Here is a 20,983-nt window from a genome sequence, read left to right on the forward strand (position 1 = left end):
ATGATCTGTTGATGATTGCTAGCACAATCTAAATTAGCCACACTGTATAAATTTGTGATCTACACAAAAAACTAAAAAAAAATTATGTTGCTATTCCACACACTTGGCCACGTCACGCCTTATTAAACTGCAATATCTATTCTGGAAATGCTATTCTAACTACTGTGGCCCAGAAATGGAAAAGAAAGGAAAGGAACAAGAGAGCAGACGTTTCTAATATGTATTGGAAGTGGATGTATGTCCTAATCTCCTCCTCCCCAATGTCTCTGTCCATCCCCTACTCCCCCTCTCTTTATTCGTCTCCTCCTCCCTCCCCCTCTCTCTCTATTCATCACCTTCTGCCATCTCTATCTATCTCCTCCATCCCCTCTGTCTGTCCACCACATCCTCCTCCTGTCTATGTCCATCTTCTCCACCTCTCTCTCCATCTCCTGCTTTTCGCTTTCTACGTCCATTTCCTCCCATCCCTGTATCAACCTTCTCATATTACCTCTCTCTCTCTCTCTCTCTCTCTCTCTCTCTCTCTCTCTCTCTCTCTCTCTGATTTCGAGCCTTGTCCACTGTTATTGTAAATTCAGATTCTATATTAGCATTCTAATCATATGCTGGTAAGCCACAAATACACCTTTCCTGTCTAATTTCGAAGCAAACAACGAAGAACTTTCCGACATTTAAGAATCTGAACAAACGATCATTTTTCGGTACATATATATTTTTTCCGATGAAATTACGTGAACTTGAGAGAGTAACCAGAATGAGATTTTCACTCCGCAGCGGAGTGTGCGCTGATATGAAACTTCCTGGCAGATTAAAACTGTGTGCCCGACCGAGTCTCGGTCGGGCACACAGTTTTAATCTGCCAGGAAGTTTGAGAGAGTAAGTTTTATTTGCATAATTTCTAAATTTAATAAAATTATTCAGAATTTTGTTGCTAATTTTTTAAATTTTTACTGAAAACAAACTGTAAAACTTTTTCGAAAATCTCAACAAATTAAGGACAGAATGTAAAACATTTTCTTTCCAAAGAGACTGAATCAGGTACAGTGACCTGAATAAAAGGTAAAGTAGCTTTTCTTTTGATTTAAGGAGTGAGTGGCGAATCTTGAAAAAGAGGTAGAACATTCCAGTGAGTGAGCAGTTCTGATCCGATACATGAAAAAAAGAGACATATTGCCCACCACCTTCAATGTTAATACATCAGCCCGTCGCCAGCTACGTTTAGGGGAAAACGGCGAGGGCGGCAGGGGGGGGGGGGGGGGGGGAGCAGGGAGAAACGGCAGGAAATGGAGACTGACTGGTCTGACCCAGATACCGCTCCCCCAGCTGCTCGGATTCAGGGCACCCGGTGACCTTGTCGACGGCTGTAAACGGGGAAAAAAGAATGCTGGCGGATAACTCTAGCTAAACCAATCTTGCAAAATGTACTACCACTAATAATAGTACCACCGCATTAGTTAAAGAGCATCATGTCGAGCATCCCAGGCTGTGCTAAGAAAGGTGAAATAAGAGTCCTGTTTGGAACTGGCCTACTCCTCGGGAAGCTGGAGGAGACCAGAAGCAGATCTGAGTACACCCAACAATGTACAAAGTATCCACAGCCTCGATATGATTTCAAAAAAGATCGTAACTTGGAAACTGACAGAAAATCGTGGTTTGTTGTAAAATATTTAGCAGCTGGAAAATTAGTTGTTTAAATTCGTTTTAGTGAAAGTGGAATTGTAATGTCGATTGTGTTTTTAATGTTAAATTATCTGTTAGATGCTAAACTTCGGGCTTTCTGTTCTGAATGGTGCGCATACCAGTACTTAAGCCTGATGACCTGCGTAACGCTAACAGCTGGCGATAATACTGAACTGCGAGAATGCTCAGAGACATCTAACTGCAAGAATTCTAAGAAAATCATGCCCTTTCTGAAACTTATCATTGTTACAAAATCTGACTATGAATTTTCATAAAAATCTGATCACTCTGTAACTGAAGTAGGTCCCTGTGAAATTTAATTAAATAACGAATCTGTTTTCTACACTCTTTGTCTTACCTGGGTCGCACTGGGTAACGCCCTGCGAACTGCTCTCGTAGCTACACCACGTCTCGATAAGATAGCTGCAAAATATAACTACTGAGATACGCGAAGGAGTAATGCGTTCTCTAAAATCATTGCTATCACTGTCGGTTCATAATTTTTGATAATGATTTTAAATAAATTGAAAACTGGCTCTTCAGATGTGAACAATGACTCTGGGTTACGTAAATTCAATAGCAATCTCGTATCATTTGACTTAATTTAACTTCAATACTAGTTACGCTTTCTCTGAAATCAAAAAATGGCTCAAATGGCTCTGAGCACTATGGGACTTAACAGCTATGGTCATCAGTCCCCTAGAACTTAGAACTACTAAAACCTAACTAACCTAAGGACATCACACACATCCATGCCTGAGGCAGGATTCGAACCTGCGACTGTAGCGGTCGCGCAGTTCCAGACTGTAGCGCCTAGAACCGGTCGGCCATCCCGGCCGGCGGAACACGACTGGCTGGTATGATTAAACCGCTGACACCGATAGCAACGTGTAGGCTTGGGGATGTAAGGGTGAATTGAAATTATCTCATAGCCTGCTTTAATTTTCGATGGACGTTGAACTCTGTCAAATGTCAAGAAGAGAGTACGGGTTGGTACCAAGTCCTTGTCATCCCTTTTCATGACTCGATGTACAGCCGTTACGCCCTGGTCAGACAGGTAGTTCTGAATTTCCTCGCTGGACAGTCCGTCGAGCGAGCGTGTATAAACCACTCTACATGGTGAATGTAAAGTGCGGTGCACTTCCACCTGGTCAGGGAAGGTGTGTAGCAGTGGTTTTCGCAGCAATTTTTGTGCCTGGAGGGCACTGACTGTTTCTAACAACAAGGTGCCATCTCGTAATCGGGAACAAGACTTTACAGGACCTGCAATTGCATCGACACCTTTCTGAATAATGAAGGGGTTGACTGTGGAGAAGTCTTGACCTTCGTCAGACCGAGAAACAACGAGGAACTGTGGCACTGATGGAAGAATTGTCCTTGGCTGAGACTCATTTAACTTTCGCTTGTGAGCAGACACAGTAGATGATGAGGAAACCATTGCGGAAGTATCCCCCATGATTACCGGCGTCTGATGGCGCGCTCCTTCCTCGTGGGGGCCCTCTCTGAGGGCACTACCGTCTTAGGTGATTGTTCACACCTGAGGTAACACCTCCCTAGAAACGCACGGAGGGACCAATCAGAAGGTACGAGCTCGGGTATCACCCTTCCCTGGGCCTGGCCTTTACCAGGGGGCACTTACATGTCCTACCTGCCTACCCGGGGTGGGGAATTACTCGTTACCCCATCACCGGCTATGCGTGGGAAGTGTGGGTCGGCCTTCAGACACGCACAGGGCGGAATGAAAGAGAAAGGGAGGAACAAAGAAAAGGAAAGGAAAGGAAAGAAGAGAGGTCTTAAACGCTGCAGTGGGGAAGTGGGTAAAGAGAAGAGGCAAGGAAAAGAGAAGGACATAGGGAGGACAGAGACTTTCCAGCATAGAGAGCAAAGAAGAGAAACTATGCCTTACAGTTACAAGTGTCTGTGTCCAGACGTAGGCACGAAACATACTCCCAAAGAGGGAGAACGGGAAGGGAAGAGGCGGGGGAGAGGGGTAGGATGAGGGACGAGGAAGGATACGGAAAAGGAAGGTATGCAGCCCGGAAAGGAACGAGAGCCGCACTAGCTCGGGGTCCTGTGCTCGCCACGCACGTATCCACAAAGGAGTTGTGGACCGCCTGGGGGAAAAAGTAGAGATTGTGGGGCCCTGCAACACCGAGAAAGAGGCGCCGGCAGTCGCCCCACTCCCCCATCACACTGCCGCTGGCCGGAGACGAGGGAGCAGGCCGTGCTGCCACAAATAAGAGAACAGTGACTTCTGCGCAGCCACCGATGACGCAGTTTCTGCTCGTAGATCCGTAACTGTGAAAGGGAGGGCGGTCACGAAGTCCGAGTAGGACGACACGCGCAACCGGGTGCGGCACGTATGTGAGGCCATGGCCCACGCGCCTCGCACAACCCAAGATGAGGCGCCGCCGCCGTCTAGATGGGGGTAGATGCAAAAACACAGGCGGTCCCCACGCTGGGCTACGCGGAAATGCAGGCAGCTGAGGTATTGGCCACGGAGCTGGAGACACCTGCCCCAGTCACAAAGATGGACAGCATGGACGCGGCTGCCTCACCCGTACATGCAGAGATGCAGGAGGCTGAGGAGGCGGCCGTCGACTAAGAGACGCCGGCATAAGCCGGCCCCTCTCCCGAAACGGGGGGGGGGGGGGGAGGGAGGGGGGCCGGCAAGACCGAAGAAGAAGAGGAGCTGTCATTCCAGTACCTGCCCTTCTCTGACAAGGAGAGCGTGTTCGGGTTGCTTAACAAGATTGCCGTCTCTCTTCGTGACGGCACCCATCCACACCACGACACTGCTTATCCCTTCTCCGCTACTGACCTGACTGCTCTCCAACACGAACAATATGAATTCCAATGGGAGTGTGAACCCTTGAATTGGTAACTGATGGGGCAGGAGTTTATCCTGTAGGCAGACCTCGACCTCAGCAATTCGTATCCTACTTTCACCCGCCGAAACTGGATGAACACGACCTAGGAAGCGATAATTTTTTTCGGGGAAACTTGCCACCAGCCGATTATTCCACCTTCAGCGAGATTAAATTCAAGCCATCAAACAAGAAGAGGAATAAGGGGAATCTCCACTAACGCCAGCCTATTACCCATGTCTCTCTACGATTTTTTTTTGTTTTTTTTTTTTTTGGATAATCTTCAAGCCGATCTACTAACGACAGGTCATATCACCACCACCACCACCACCACCACCACCACCACCACCACCACCACCACCAAGCCCACAGCAATGGCAGTATCAGCACTGTAGTACTTAGACTGCGCCCACCTTGCACAAAGAGCGAGCACGGACCGTCCGTTAGTCTGCGTCAGAACTCGACACTTTGCCTGAAGATGACGAGTAGGAAACTTATCGACACGTTGCCACAAGAACACTCGATGACGCGGCTGATAACACGAGAATACATCAAGTAGTTTGCTTTGGAACACCGTGTGTGTACTTGTGTTGGATGCGTACTTGATACCAACGCAAACGCATTCTGCTGCATAGAAGTCTACTACACACGGTGTTTCCTCATTTGTCTCGCGCCGAAATGGCTCTGAGCACTATGGGACTCAACTGCTGAGGTTATTAGTCCCCTAGAACTTAGAACTAGTTAAACCTAACTAACGTAAGGACATCACAAACATCCATGCCCGAGGCAGGATTCGAACCTGCGACCGTAGCGGTCTTGCGGTTCCAGACTGCAGCGCCTTTAACCGCACGGCCACTTCGGCCGGCTCGCGCCGAAATGCTCGGTGTGCAAGAGATGCTCCTCTTACACGCTAACCCATAGCTCCGAAGATATCAGATTTGTAACTACTGTGTACAGGAACTTTTTTCCTTCCTTGGTCCTCTGTAAATAATGGAACCTCTTTTCCAGACATACTGTATACAAAGTACTGGAAACTATTTGTGAAGAATCATTTATGTAGCTGCCCGTAAGCTTCGTAGAATGCATGTATCTAAGGTATATGTCCACGAGATGAAACATTTTCGGCGAACTATGTCGCAAAAAGCACGATCTCTGCGACACTGCAAACTGTACGGAAGAATCCCCCTGCAGCCACACCAGTCTCACGGTCCACCCACCGGCTTACGAGGTGCGCCACACACACACACACACACACACACACACACGGTTTGCGACACACTGCAGCCCCGGACCTCGCTGGAGCGCAGATCGGCTGCGCCCTGACCCCGAAGGCGCAGGGGTAATTAAGCCGGCGATAACGCGCAGCCTCGCCTAATTGCGGCTTTAATTGGAGACCGAGTTACGGGATTAACGAACCGCCGCTTCTGCGAGGACACCCCCAGAGTAAGCCACGCCCCCCTCTGGCGCAGGTTAAAGAGCGGAAGGAGTTGTCGCCACACCGACAGACAACTTCCGGCTGCAGCCAGCTGGGGCGGAATTGATGGAGCGCCGGAGTTCCCATTATAACTAAAGCAATTCCCTTCCTACTCGGCATCTACTGTGCCCGGCAGACCTGCACCCTCCACCGGATCACGCAGTCGAGAGGGACGTGGAGCAGTGCTGTCGCTACACATAGTCTTGCACAGAGCTCCACGTTCCTAACACGAAGAGCCGCTTCGTGAATATTGCCTGCTTCAGTCCAGCCCTATCGATGAACTTGTAAGCAAGGTTGGGCGGACTGACACCCAAAGTGATGCAGCCTACAACGTGATCCTACGGCTAACGAAGACATTTCAAGCGTGAGTTTTTGTTTAAGGAATACGTTATTACATAATAAGGCAAACCTACGTTCCTAGCATTTGTAGACTTAGAGAAAGCTTTTGACAATGTTGACTGGAATACTCTCTTTCAAATTCTGGAGGTGGTAGGGGTAAAATACAGGGAGCGAAAGGCTATTTACAATTTGTACAGAAACCAGATGGCAGTTACTAGAGTCGAGGGACATGAAAGGGAAGCAGTGGTAGGGAAGGGAGTAAGACAGGGTTGTAGCCTTTCCCCGATGTTATTCAATCTGTATATTGAGCAAGCAGTAAAGGAAACAAAAGAAAAGTTCGGAGTAAGCATTAAAATCCATGGAGAAGAAAAAAATGGTTCAAATGGCTCTGAGAACTATGGGACTTAACATCTATGGTCATCAGTCCCCTAGAACTTAGAACTACTTAAACCTAACTAACCTAAGAACATCACACAACACCCAATCATCACGAGGCAGAGAAATTCCCTGACCCCGCCGGGAATCGAACCCGGGAACCCGGGCATGGAGAAGAAATAAAGACTTTCAGGTTCGCCGATAGCATTGTAATTCTGTCAGAGACAGAAAAGGAGTTGAACGGAATGGATAGTGTCTTGAAAGGCGGATATAAGATGAACATCAACAAAAGCAATACCACGATAATGGAATGTAGTCGAATTAAGTCGGGTGATGCTGAGGGAATTAGATTAGGAAATGAGACACTTAAAGTAGTAAAGGAGTTTTACTGTTTGGGGAACAAAATAACTGATGATGGTCGAAGTAGAGAGGATATAAAATGTAGACTGGCAATGGCAAGGAAAGCGTTTCTGAAGAAGAGAAATTTGCTAACATCGAGTATAGATTGAAGTGTCAGGAAGTCGTTTCTGAAAGTATTTGTATGGATTGTAGCCATGTATGGAAGTGAAACATGGACGATAACTAGTTTAGACAAGAAGAGAATAGAAGCTTTCGAAATGTGGTGCTACAGAAGAATGCTGAAGATTAGATGGGTTGATCACATAACTAATGAGGTATTGAATAGAATTAGGGAGGAGTTTGTGGCACAACTTGACTAGAAGAAGGGATCGGTTGGTAGGACATGTTCTGAGGCATCAAGGGATCACCAATTTAGTACTGGAGGGCAGCGTGAAGGGTAAAAATCGTAGAGGGAGACCAAGAGACGAATACACTAAGCAGATTCAGAAGGATGTAGGCTGCAGTAGGTACTGGGAGATGAAGAAGCTTGCACAGGATAGAGTAGCATGGAGAGCTGCATCAAACCAGTCCCTGGACTGAAGACCACAATAACAACTACCACCTAACAGTAAGCCAATGACAAAACTAACTTTGTTTCCAACACACTTTCAATTAGATTTGACTCTGATAAACATCAAGACGATCTTTGAAAATAGAGTTACAGCTCCGAAATGTATTCTACTTCAATACAACAGCAAAATTTCGGGTCCTAAGAAACCAATGAAAATATTTCTAATCTGCAAATAACATGCCTACGACGGAGCAATGTGGTGACAAAGCGTCTGGTGGTTTTCTCTCTCTCTGTTTCGTCATCCCGCAGTCCCCGTGGCACACGGCGTCGTTCCGGTGACGAGAGAGTAATGCGGGAGACAGACTGGGCCGCCATTGTGGCAAACAGCTGCCGGCGGCGAGACAATGGCTGTCGGCTGGCAACCCGCGCCACAATGCAACAAGAGCGGCGCAGCGCGCGACGGCCGCTTAACACAGCAACAGCTCCGTCTCCCAGCTGCCACCGCAGGTACAGCTGGAGCCGTATTGCACCCCAGATGCTCTAACACAGCCGTAACCCTGTGCCCGCTTCTTTTGTCAACTTGTTCGCTAAGCAGGTGGCGCTTAGTACATTAGAAGAAACTTTGGGACTCGTGATGCCTTCTGGATCAGTGGCACTGAACAACTACACCACTGGCCATTGAAATTGCTACACCACCAAGATGACGTGCTACAGACGCGAAATTTAACTGACAAGAAGAAGATGTTGTGATATGCAAATGATTAGCTTTTCTGAGCATTCACACAAGATTGGCGCCGGTGGCGACACCTGCAACGTGCTGACATGAGCAAAGTTTCCAACCGATTTCTCGTACACAAACAGCAGTTGACCGGTGTTGCCTGGTGAAACGTTGATGTGATGCCTCGTGTAAGGGGGAGAAATGCGTACCATCACGTTCCCGACTTTGATAAAGGTCGGATTGTAGCCTATCGCGATTGCGGTTTATCGTATCGCGACATTGCTGCTCGCGTTGGTCGAGATCCAATGACTGTTAGCAGAATATGGAATCGGTGGGTTCAGGAGGGTGATACGGAACGCCGTGCTGGATCCCAACGGCCTCCTATCACTAGCAGTCGAGGTGAAAGGCATCTTATCCGCATGGCTGTAACGGATCGTGAAGCCACGTCTCGATCCCTGAGTCAACAGATGGGGACGCTTGCAAGGCAACAACCATCTTCACGAACAGTTCGACGACGTTTGCAGCAGCATGGCCTATCAGCTCGGAGACCCTGGCTGCGGTTACCCTTGACGCTGTATCAGAGACAGGAGCGCCTGCGATGGTGTACTCAACGACGAACCTGGGTGCACGAATGGCAAAACGTCATTTTTTCGGATGAATCCAGGTTCTGTTTACAGCATCATGATGGTCGCATCCGTGTTTGGCGACATCGCGGTGAACGCACATTGGAAGCGTGTATTCGTCATCGCCATACTGGCGTATCACCCGGCGTGATGGTATGGGGTCCCACTGGTTACACGTCTCGGTCACATCTTGTTCGCATTGACGACACTTTGAACAGTGGACGTTACATTTCAGACGTGTTACGACCCGTGGTTCTACCCATCATTCGATCCCTGCGCAACCCTACATTTCAGCAGGATAATGCACGACCGCATGTTGCAGGTCCTGTACCGACCTTTCTGGATACAGAAAATGTTCGACTGCTGCCCTGGCCAGCACATTCTCCAGGTCTCTCACCAACTGGAAACGTCTGGTCAATGGTGACCGAGCAACGGGCTCATCACAATACGCCAGTCACTACTGTTGATGAACTGTGGTATCGTGTTGAAGCTGCATGGGCAGCTGTACCTGTACACGCCATCCAAGCTCTGACTCAATGCCCAGGCGTATCAAGGCCGTTATTACGGCCAGAGGTGGTTTTTCTGGGTACTGATTTCTCAGGATCTATGCACCCAAATTGCGTGAAAATGTAATCACGTGTCAGTTCTAGTATAATATATTTGTCCAATGAATACCCGTGTATCATCTGCATTTCTTCTTGGTCTAGCAATTTTAATGGCCAGTAGCGTATGACTATATTCCGCAGCAGAATATACAGCACTGAATGGGTGGCGAAATGATTGGTTAATAATGCGAAAGGGGGCGAGGGGTTTGGGGGGGGGGGGGAGCTTTATACGTACCAGTTTAAAATGGAAATATTGTTGTTTTAACACACATCTGTCGCGCATAAACCTTACAATATCTGCTCCAAAAATTCTGGAACTTAGTCCACAAAATTCTTCTACGCTCACCTTTCACTTATTGTGCATGGTCTCCTTCGAAATGCTCTCCTCCACAATTTTTACACCGCTCCCAACGCCCTTTCCAGTTCCGCAGGCAGCCTTGGTACGCTTCTTGCTGGATCGCGCGAATCGCCGTCTGCGAATTTTCTTTTATCTCGTGAATCGTTTCAAATCATCGTCCTTTCAACGGTGTTTTCAACTTCTTAAAGAAAAATGAAAAAAGTCCGCAGGGGGCAGGTCTGGAGAGTACGGAGGGTGAGGCAGCACAGTGATTTTGTTTTTGTGCAACAGTTGTGCACCAACAGGGCTGAGTGTGTGTGTGTGTGTGTGTGTGTGTGTGTGTGTGTGTGTGTGTGTTATCGTGGTGCAAGAGCCGTGAATTGTCTTGTCACATTTCAGGCTGTTTCCTTCCCACACGTTCTTGTAGGCATCGCAACACGTCCCGGTAGCACCACTGATTAACAGTTTATCCCTTGAAACGTCCCCTTAGAAAAAGTAATGAATTACTGTGCTGATAAACCTCTACGTTATTTGATTTTCAAACAGCTGAGCAAAACTGAACGTACTCAGACATTACTCTTTTTACTTATTCTGATCAACACTAAACTGACACACAATATGTTTAGCGCAACGCAATCTGACTTTCAAAAATCCCTACAAAAGGATGGCCCTGACTAACAATAACATATACCTTTCATGAATCACTTACCTCACCAAAAATCTTCGTTTCTCGAACTACTGCAATACAGCGAGCGCCACTACTGCCTGCTGAATAAAAGATTCAAACTACTGAAGGCACTAACTACTGATACGCATAGTTAGCAAATAAGATTTTGATAGAGAACAAACAATGTATTTAGCTTAATAGTGTTCAAAAGTCATAATATACGAGTATATATATATATCAGTTCATGATATCCAGTATTACAAATTTACTCTTTCTGGCGGACACACATCCAGATCGTCCAATCTTAAAATTCTGCTATCTCTCTCTCCACATTCACCACTGCTGGCGGCTCACCTCCAACTGCCCAACGCTATGTGCTGTTCACATCCAACTGCCCACCACTACAATTGCGAATGTTTGAACAATGCCAACCAGCCACAGACTGCACACAGCACAGTCAGTGATTTTCATACAGAGCGCTACGTGGTGTTACCAACATAAAAACCTTAACAGCCTACTTACACCCTGTAGCACGAATTCATTCTGAACTAATCCTTCAAAGTCAATAAAACCATCAGCATGGCTTTGAAATGACCTGATGAGCTTTTTTTCGTCTTTGAGAACCTTCCCCGACCCACTGTGAAGACTGAACCTTGGTCTCAACATCATAACCGTAGACCCACGTCTCATCACCAGTGTTGATACTCTTAAGGAATATCTCTTTCTCATCTGCACGATCCAAAAGCTCTTCACAGGTTGCGAGGCGAAGGTCTTTCTGGTCTCCGCTCATGAGCCGTGGGACGAACTAGGCGGCAACACGATGCATTCCAAGACGTTGAGTCAGAATTTCATGACATGATCCAACTGCAATGTTACATTCTTCTGCAATCCCTCGGACTGTCAGTGTTCGACTGTCACGCACAGTTTCGTTGACGTTTGATACGAGAGTCGTCGGTAGACGTCGATTGAAGTCCTGAGCGAGGATCATCTTTAACTTCCGTCCGGCTATTTTTAAGCCGGTAAGCACTCATAACAGTAAGTTTCCTGCATCATTTGGCGTGTCTCTGTAAAGGTTTCCTTGAGCTTCACGTGAACTTTAACGCAGAAGCGTTGCTCCTCCAACTCAGCCATCTCGAAATTCGCAAACTGTGCGACACAACGTTCTACTCAATTCAGCGCCGAACAATAACTAACAGACATACAACAACGAAACTTCCCGCAGTTATACATTGAACAAAGGCTGTGTAGGGATTACAGCCGCATTTCTTTCCAACACACCGTGGCGAGAAATTACGAATGCTCCGGAATTTTTTGAATAGGCTTCGTACTTTAACACATTTAAAGTGTGTTCTTCGTATGGAGTTCGCCTTATGACCGACCAACTCCGGAGGTGGGGGCAATTTTAGATATTGCAATCAATTGTTTTTTGTTATTCGAATGGTTATAAATCACGACAACATGTAAAGAAAACGTGAAGTAAACGTAGCGTAACTTTTTTTTTTTTTTGCACCTTTGTTTCAGCGTCAGTACCTTTCGTTTTATTTTATCCTCCGCCTGCACTTTTTCATTCTTTCATAACGAATTTCGTTTAGCCTATTTTTTGACATTAATTTCTGAACATTTGTGTTTCGGCCCGAGTGAGGTTTTCACGAAAGACACGAATTCATTTTTGATCTTTGAAAAATAGTAATGGAGAGAAGACCCAATATACATCAAGCCGTTTGTTAAAAGCAGGATTTATTTTAAAAAGTTTCGTAACTTGGTCAAAACCAAATATACATAATAGTCGCTAATATGCTGGAAAGATCAGTGATATCTCATCGGCAAACTTTTATGCTCCGTTTACATTTTGTTTGTTAGAATATCGAAAGAGACCCACTTACGCCTCGAGTTCCTTTTAGCTGAGTATGTCCCGTCTTCATTATATCCTTGCATTAAGCATCACGACTCTAAGTAATTTCATTAATTGCTCGTGCCTTTGATATTATGCCTACTTTTCAGCTGCTTCGCCTGAACTACTCATGTATCCCTACCGGTCATCGTCAACCTCAATGGACGCCCTGTTTGGCACCTGTCGGACCGTGAGCTCGTCTGCGGTCTCCTCGTTCGTCTTCTAGACTCGTGTTCATTCACAGAAAGAAAGGAACGATATTCGGGAATATTGTTATCTTTTTAGGGATTTATTTTGATTGGAACACTTAACTGTTTCCACATCAGCTCTTGATCCAACAGAAGTAGAAAAGGTACCATAACACAGGGCCTTTATAATGGAAGAGACCGTTCAAAGGAGAAGATTGTTTCCTTGCAAAACGCCATTACTGCAAGCCACCATCGTAATGGTCTACTGCTGTTATTACTGTGTTTTCTAACATTACCCAACAGCAGTGAGAACGTGTTTTAAACGTTCGCGACTGTTAGCACTTATGTGAACCTCATCTGCACGTTATAACTGACATGCGTACTTGTGTACAGAGCTCCAAAGCTGGCTTTACGCTTTCAACAACTAATTTTCTAGTGTGTATTCAAGGTGGAAATACAGAGCCAGTCTGTGGCGTAAAAACATGTAATTGCAGAAAAAAAGCAGGAAATCTTGCCAATAGTGACAGAGCTTCGCTCTCTCATCCCAGTTTAGAAGGAAGCTACTGTGAAACAAGGCCGTGTGAAAAACGTGCAACAAACAGCATCACCTGGATTGGATGTCTGCAACGTATGGTGGCACCTCTGCTTCCAGATAAAAGCACAGGTGACGATGAAGATCAGATAGTCAACGCACCAAGATAAATTTCGTCGTACTTACGCAGTCAGCCGGCAGTCACATAGAAGCAAAGCTGCAACTTACCTGAAACAAAGAGAAAGAAAAGCTTTTAATGATGGATGGTACTGTTACTGCACCGTTTTAGATTTCACACAAATCAAATACTGCTAATCATTGAAACTATGGATGAACTGGCTATATGGGAATAATGGCTTCTCTCATGAAAACCGCTGTGTTTTATAATAACGTCCCCTTTTTCTATGCCGTACATGGAAAATTGTATACTGTTACATTTTCATCTTTTCAGTGGCAACTATGTCGTAACAGGAGACACAGACACAGCCGAACAGCATCTGCTCTTAGCTATTTCAGCTGGCACACGCGTAAAACCTTTTATTTTCCATGTTGCAACTAATGGGAATAGCAGAAAGAGAAAGATAAGCTTTTAATGATGGATGGTACTGTTACTGCACTGTTTTAGATTTTACACAAATCAAAGACTGCTAATCATTGAAACTATGTCACAACAAATTATCGTGCTCACGTTTACTCTCACAAATATAAGAACCGTATAACCTTGACAGCCTTGGGAGAGCCAGTCCTGACAAAACACTACCATCTGGTGAGCAAGATGTATGAGACAGGCGAAATACCCTCAGACTTCAAGAAGAATATAATAATTCCAATCCCAAAGAAAGCAGGTGTTGACAGATGTGAAAATTACCGAACTATCAGTTTAATAAGTCACTGCTGCAAAATACTAACGCGAATTCTTTACAGACGAATGGAAAAACTGGTAGAAGCCGACCTCGGGAAAGATCAATTTGGATTCCGTAGAAATGTTCGAACACGTGGGACAGTACTGACCCTACGACTTATCTTAGAAGAAAGATTAAGAAAAGGCAAACCTACGTTTCTAGCATTTGTAGACTTAGAGAAAGCTTTAGACAATGTTGACTGGAATACTCTCTTTCAAATTCTGAAGGTGGCAGGGTTAAAATACAGAGAGCGAAAGGCTATTTACAATTTGTACAGAAATCAGATGGCAGTTATAAGAATAAAGGGGAATGAAAGGGAAGCAGTGGTTGGGAAGGGAGTGAGACAGGGTTGTAGCCTCTCCCCGAAGTTATTCAATTTGTATATTGAGCAAGCAGTAAACGAAACAAAACAAAAATTCGGAGTAGGTATTAAAATCCATGGAGAAGAAATAAAAACTTTGAGGTTCGCCGATGACATTGTAATTGTCAGACAGCAAGGACCTGTAAGAGCAGCTGAACGGAATGGACAGTGTCTTGAAAGGAGGATATAAGATGAACATCAACAAATGCAAAACGAGGATAATGGAATGTAGTCGAATTAAGTCGGCTGATGCTCAGGGAAATAGATTAGGAAATGAGACACAGTAGTAAAGGAGTTTTGCTATTTGGGGAGCAAAATAACTGCTGGTCGAAGTAGAGAGGATGTAAAATGTACACTTGCAATGGCAAGGAAAGCGTTTCTGAAGAAGAGAAATTTGTTAACATCGAGTATAGATTTAAGTGTCAGGAAGTCATTTCTGAAAGCATTTGTAAGGAGCGTAGCCATATATGTAAGTGAAACATGGACGATAACTAGTTTGGACAAGAAGAGAATAGAAGCTTTCCAAATGTGGTGCTACAGAAGAATGCTGAAGATTAGACGGGTAGATCATACAACTAATGAGGAGGTATTGAATAGAATTGGGGATAAGAGAATTTTGTGGCACAACTTGACTAGAAGAAGGGATCGGTTGGTAGGACATGTTCTGAGGCATCAAGGGATCACCAATTTAGTACTGGAGGGCAGGGTGGAGGGTAAAAACCATAGAGGGAGACCAAGAGATGAATACACTAAGCAGATTCAGAAGGATGTAGGCTGCAGTAGGTACCGGGAGACGAAGAAGCTTGCACAGGATAGAGAAGCATGGAGAGCTGCATCAAAAAAGTCTCAGGACTGTAGACAACAACAACAACACAGGCATAAAAAAATCTCAAAAAGTTCTTGGTGTATTTATTTCACTTTCTTGCACAGTACTTTAATAAAGATTTAGACGGATATACGTTATATGTTCTTATAAACAATAATTTACAAGTCTGTCAAAGCCAACTTCGAGGAAAAATGAATTTCTCTCTCTTTCTCACAGTCGGGTTTAACTACGATATCACGACATTTAAACCTTCACAAAAATTGTTTCTCCTACATACTCTTATATTCTCTCCCTCACATATTATTTGAAGATATTGTGTGTACACAACAATGCGGTTTTCGCTCTATTCCTCGCAGCCGGTTTTAAAAGATAGCAGGAAAGTTGCATTTACGGCTTATTGGCTTATGATTAGACTACTACTACTGAATCTGAATCGTCCAACTTTGTAATCCTACCTGTTCACAGATTAAAATCATGCAGACTATATACCCAGATCCGTCAGATGGAGAGGTCTCTCTCAAATCCCGTGTAGAAATGACCCCACGCGATAGCCCACTGACTTTAAGCAGCTTCACTTCTCGATCAAGGTTTCCTTTGCAACACCAATAAACATGGCTCAAAGTCAGAGAGAGAGAGAGAGAGAGAGAGAGAGAGAGAGAGAGAGAGAGAGAGAGAGAGAGAGAGACTGTAATCAGGACGTAAATCGAATTCCCACACGTATTTAGGAAGTGCGAGCATTACCGAGGTAGCTAGTGTTAGTATAAAAAACAGATAATACTAGAGAGGAGAACGTGTTGCACCTGTGGCCGGAACTGGAAGCAAAGTTGACATTCCAATTCGAAAGAGGGTCTTCAGAATGAAGCTTGAGGTTACTGAAATTATATGAAGATAACTTTACCGTCCCTACGGATCATATCGCTGTCGTGGCTCGATCTCACCATATGGTTTTGTAGGTTGCGGCTGCAGAGTCGGTCACAGGCAACGCACCAACGACACGCGCCTGCAGCCAACTTCGAGTCAGCCCGAAATATTTCCAAGTACCTCACAGCACATCTGCTTGGAGATGGATCCTGGCGGCCTCGCAGGCCAGCGGAGGAGAATTCTGAAAATGGAGGCTCCTGGAGATTGAGTCGAAAGTCAAACATCGAATGAAATGTACCAACTGCTTACTCAAATGAAGACTCATATTTCTGAGTACTGCATCCTCTACTTTGCTTGTATTGACCATTAAGATGGTTTATTCAAAGATGCTCGTCCCCTTCCTTTCCAAATAATTAACAAGTAATGCACTGCCTACAATTTCGTGCTCAAAAACAGGCATCCCACTCTCTTCCTATGTCTTTCTGCAGCCAGTGGAGAGGCACCTCGGCAGCAAAGTGTCAGTCAGTCTCTCTCTCTCTCTCTCTCTCTCTCTCTCTCTCTCACTCACTCACTCACTCACTCACTCACTCACTCACTCACTCACTCACTCACTCACTCACTCTCTCAGAGTTCTTATAATGCATACACATTTCGCTTTTATGGACCTAACTTTCGGCGGCGTCCCACGCTTACAAAGAGATCCAAAGCAGTGGTCTCTGACTCCATTTTCTAGATGTTCTCTGTGGCGTCCAATGCTTTCAAAGTATTGTTCAGAACCTCACTAAGAAGAGCGATTCGCCTGTTTCCACCTTCAAGTCGTAAAACAGTCGCCGCAGGAGGCCTTATGCCATGGGAGCTCATAGTATGATGCCCATGGGCTGCCTGGTGTCCTGTTAAAGGCAGCTCAAAAAAAAAGTCTGGTCAGGTGAGTGGCACTGACCTGCAGCCCGTCAGGGGCGCCCTTCAGAGAATTCACCTGAAAGATGGCAGCTCGTCCCAGTGTGCTTCCAAAGTGCTTCATACTCATACATCATGCAAATCCTAATATACCTGAATTAAGATAATTAAATACCAACAATCAATTTAGTAATAAGCACTTCTGTGCTGGCGTGAGCTGTCGCCAGCACACCAGTCGACATAGATGCAGCGCGAAGATTGATAGTAGGCGTTGGACCAAGTGTGCCCATCTGGAGAGGGGCCAAAGACAGACTCGCAGGCAACACGCCGCCAAGGCTCTCTCGGCAGCAAGTATTTATATCGTCGCCGCTGATCGGAGGGCCTCAGTCACTGACTCACGAACTCACTAGTCCACACGGCGTCTGTCATTCATTGACGGAGCGTCACAGTTCAGCTCAGGCTAAACCAGTACACAGCGTCCAGGAAAGTGTAATAGCAACATTACCGATATTCCAGAATGAGATTTTCACTCTGCAGCGGAGTGTGCCCTGATATGAAACTTCCTGGCAGATTAAAACTGTGTGCCGGACCGAGACTCTAACTCAGGACCTTTGCCTTTCGCGGGCAAGTGCTCTACCATCTGAGCTACCCAAGCACGACTCATACCCCATTCTCACAGCTTTACTTCTGCCAGTACCTCGTCTCCTACCTTCCAAACTTTACAGAAGCTCTCCTGCGAACCTTGCAGAACTAGCACTCCTGGAAGAAAGGATATTGCGGAGACATGGCTTAGCCACAGCCTGGGGGATGTTTCCAGAATGAGACTTTCACTCTGTAGCGGAGTGTGCGCAGATATGAAACTTCCCGAGTTCGAGTCTCGGTCCGGCACACAGTTTTAATCTGCCAGGAAGTTTCATTACCGATATTGTCTGCAAGAGGACTATTACGGAAGAGCTTGTATCACAACACGTAGACTCCACTGAAGATAAGTAGTTTACTGTTCTTGTAAATAAAGAACTGGGTTAATGCACTTGTGCATGTGTGTTGTAGAAAGAGGATACTGGCCACCTGTAACATCCTCTCCTTCGCTTCCTTGGTACAATACTCAACAGTGGCGACGAGGACACTACAACTTTATTTCTCGGTGTTTGTTTATTATTCTGATGTAATGGGTCTTTATATTGATTGTCTATTAGTTACACGACAGTTATAGAAAAAACGGTTGTGTAATGTTACCTTTGGAAATACCAACCTTCCGTTACCAGCCCGCATTTCTTCCTTTGAGCGTAAGTAATTATGGGCCAGTGCTAACTCTCGTTCACTTGCACTAGCAGTTTCGGAGAGGGATATACAGATTTTCTAGTAAGTTACGTAAGTGACACCAACGGCCTTGCCGCAGTGGTAACACCGGTTCCCGTCATATCACTGAAGTTAAGCACTGTCGGGCTGCGCTAGCACTTGGATGGGTGACCATCCGGTCTGCCGATCGCTGTTGGCAAGCGGGGTGCACTCAGCCCTTGTGAGGCAAACTGAGGTGCTACTTGATTGAGCAGTAGCGGCTCCGGTTTCATAAACTGACATGCGGCCGGGAGATCGGTGTGCTGACCCCATGCCCCTCCATATCCGCATCCAGTGACGCCTGTGGGCTGAGGATGACACGGCGGCCGGTCGGTACCGATGGGCCCGCCAGGGCCTGTGGACGGAGATTACTAAGATTACTTACCTACGTGACGGTCCTATCTGACTTCCCACAGATCTGCCTACTATGGAATTATCCGCTCTGTCACATGTTCTGGACACACACATCTTGTTTCCAGTGTGCCTGCAACCACAGATGAACGTAAATGCTACTTTCCGTAACTTCGTTAATCTTGCGAATAATCCATCACGAGGACTATGACGTAAGTGTGAATTCAGAAACAATACTGGGTCAGCAACAATTGAGATTATTTTGTATCTGCTACAGAACAAAACCCGTCCCACAAATGCAGCTCACACTGAGGGTATTCATTCTAGAATTCTGCAGATATCCTGTGCGGGAGGCTGTGTGATCCAGCCACCTGCTGTTTGGCGTGTGGCTGGTTGGTGGTTACTGTAGTAACCAACCAATCGCGGCACAATATCACGTGTGGCACTTGCTCTGGTGCAGAGTTCCGTGTTAGTATCCTCACGCTGTCGCTTATTTTGCCGTTGTTGCGTCCACTGAGAGACATGCAGACTGAACACAATGAATATCACACGAGAATATGAGAGTGCAGAATCTGTCATTGCATTATAACATTAACTAATTTATGCTACAGAGCAAATGATTGCCACTTAGGGCCGTTTTGTTCATAGTTCAAATGGTTCAAATGGCTCTGAGCACTATGGGACTCAACTGCTGTGGTCATAAGTCCCCTAGAACTTAGAACTACTTAAACCTAACTAACCTAAGGACAGCACACAACACCCAGCCATCACGAGGCAGAGAAAATCCCTGACCCCGCCGGGAATCGAACCCGGGAACCCGGGCGTGGGAAGCGATAACGCTACCGCACGACCACGAGATGCGGGCTTTGTTCATAGTACCTTCCTTTGTGTCATCATCAGATCTGCTTACGACGTCTCCCTTGCTTTCACCATTACGTTTAATTTTTCCTTTCAGTTATTATGTACTCTGTTTTCTACGTCTGGTTTTCAGTAATTTGCTGCTTTCCTTATCCTTCGATTCCCATTCTGAAATATTCTATCGTTCCCTTCATTACTTCTTCCGCATATAACAATTTATAGCCAGTGTCAGAGTGCATTACATACTACTGAATACGAGATTTTTTTATCCGTTTTCTACTTTGATTACTCCCACATCGTACTTGTAGTTATTCTAAATTACTCATTTGTGTCTATACTCATTTTTTTGAGACTTCTAACACGGCCACCATTTCCGAGGTCAAACTATTTATCCAGTACCTAAATATTAGATTAGATTTACTTTCATTCCAATTGATCCGTAGTGAGGAGGTCCTCCAGGATGTGGAACATGTCAGAAAAACAACAATACATGACAAATATTCACAACTAAAACAAATAAGCTAATGTACCATTCCACAGGTCCCAAGTGGAATGATCGTCATTTTTTAATGAACACTAAGAGTCATTTTACAAATACTAATGCACTGAATTTAAAATAAAAAAGGTTTTTTATTTATTTATAAGGTAATAAAGAAATCGTTATATTTCAGAACTATTTGAAGTTTGCATTATGTGAGTGTAATGTGACAGCTGACTAATGTGTTGCCTGGTTCTACCAGCATTTTTTAAGGAACCAACGGAAACATAAAACAAATAACTAAATGAAACCTATCTTCCAAATTCTGAAAGAAGGAGGTTTGGCCGTCGTGAAAACCACTTCAGTGGTTAAATTAAAGGATATTTTAAAAATAAAACGTGACTGAGACAAGGTGACGGGCTCTCTCTGTATTACTTTGCAACTTTGTCTTCACGTAAATCGAGAAATTCTCAGTTCAAATGTATAGGCGAGACTGTCCAGCAGAGTGCCCTAGAAAAGAATGGTTATGAAATACGTTGCCACAAACTGCAAACAGCCTACCAACTTGATTCACAACAAAAAATGCAGCCCAAAAAATACAAAAAGGAGAGGTTTTAAGGGGTTGAATCATTTATCTTAGACAAAGAGACACTGAACAAATCCAAAACAACAAAGGAAAAGTTTTCAGGAACAATGTAAGGTCCAAATTGTACTGAAGTGGGAACATTTGAAAGTAAACAAAAATATAACATTTAAAAAAAGGTTAAAATTCTGTATGTGTATTAAAAGAACGGAACCAGATTAAGTAGACACTTTCTACCAAACTCGCAATAACGCTACTAAAATTGAAACAATAAAATGGATCGGTATCTTGATAGAAAGGAACGTTGGCCTGGTCGAAAAAT

The 20,983-nt window shown here is 45.1% G+C and overlaps 1 protein-coding gene across 1 annotated transcript in view; it reads left to right on the top strand.

Moving 5' to 3' along the window:
* Positions 1 to 4,102: 4,102 nt before the first annotated feature.
* The window catches only part of LOC126204005 (axoneme-associated protein mst101(2)-like), a 107,977-nt gene continuing 91,096 nt past the window's right edge, over positions 4,103 to 20,983 (top strand). Inside the window, exons 1-3 of the mRNA XM_049938435.1 lie at positions 4,103 to 4,240; positions 4,854 to 4,938; positions 8,033 to 8,152. Of these exons, the coding sequence (XP_049794392.1) occupies positions 4,103 to 4,240; positions 4,854 to 4,938; positions 8,033 to 8,152 (343 nt within the window). The remainder of the gene's footprint in view (positions 4,241 to 4,853; positions 4,939 to 8,032; positions 8,153 to 20,983) is intronic.

Source organism: Schistocerca nitens, chromosome 9, assembly GCF_023898315.1.
Source record: "Schistocerca nitens isolate TAMUIC-IGC-003100 chromosome 9, iqSchNite1.1, whole genome shotgun sequence".
In the NCBI taxonomy this organism is placed as follows: Eukaryota; Metazoa; Arthropoda; class Insecta; order Orthoptera; family Acrididae; genus Schistocerca; species Schistocerca nitens.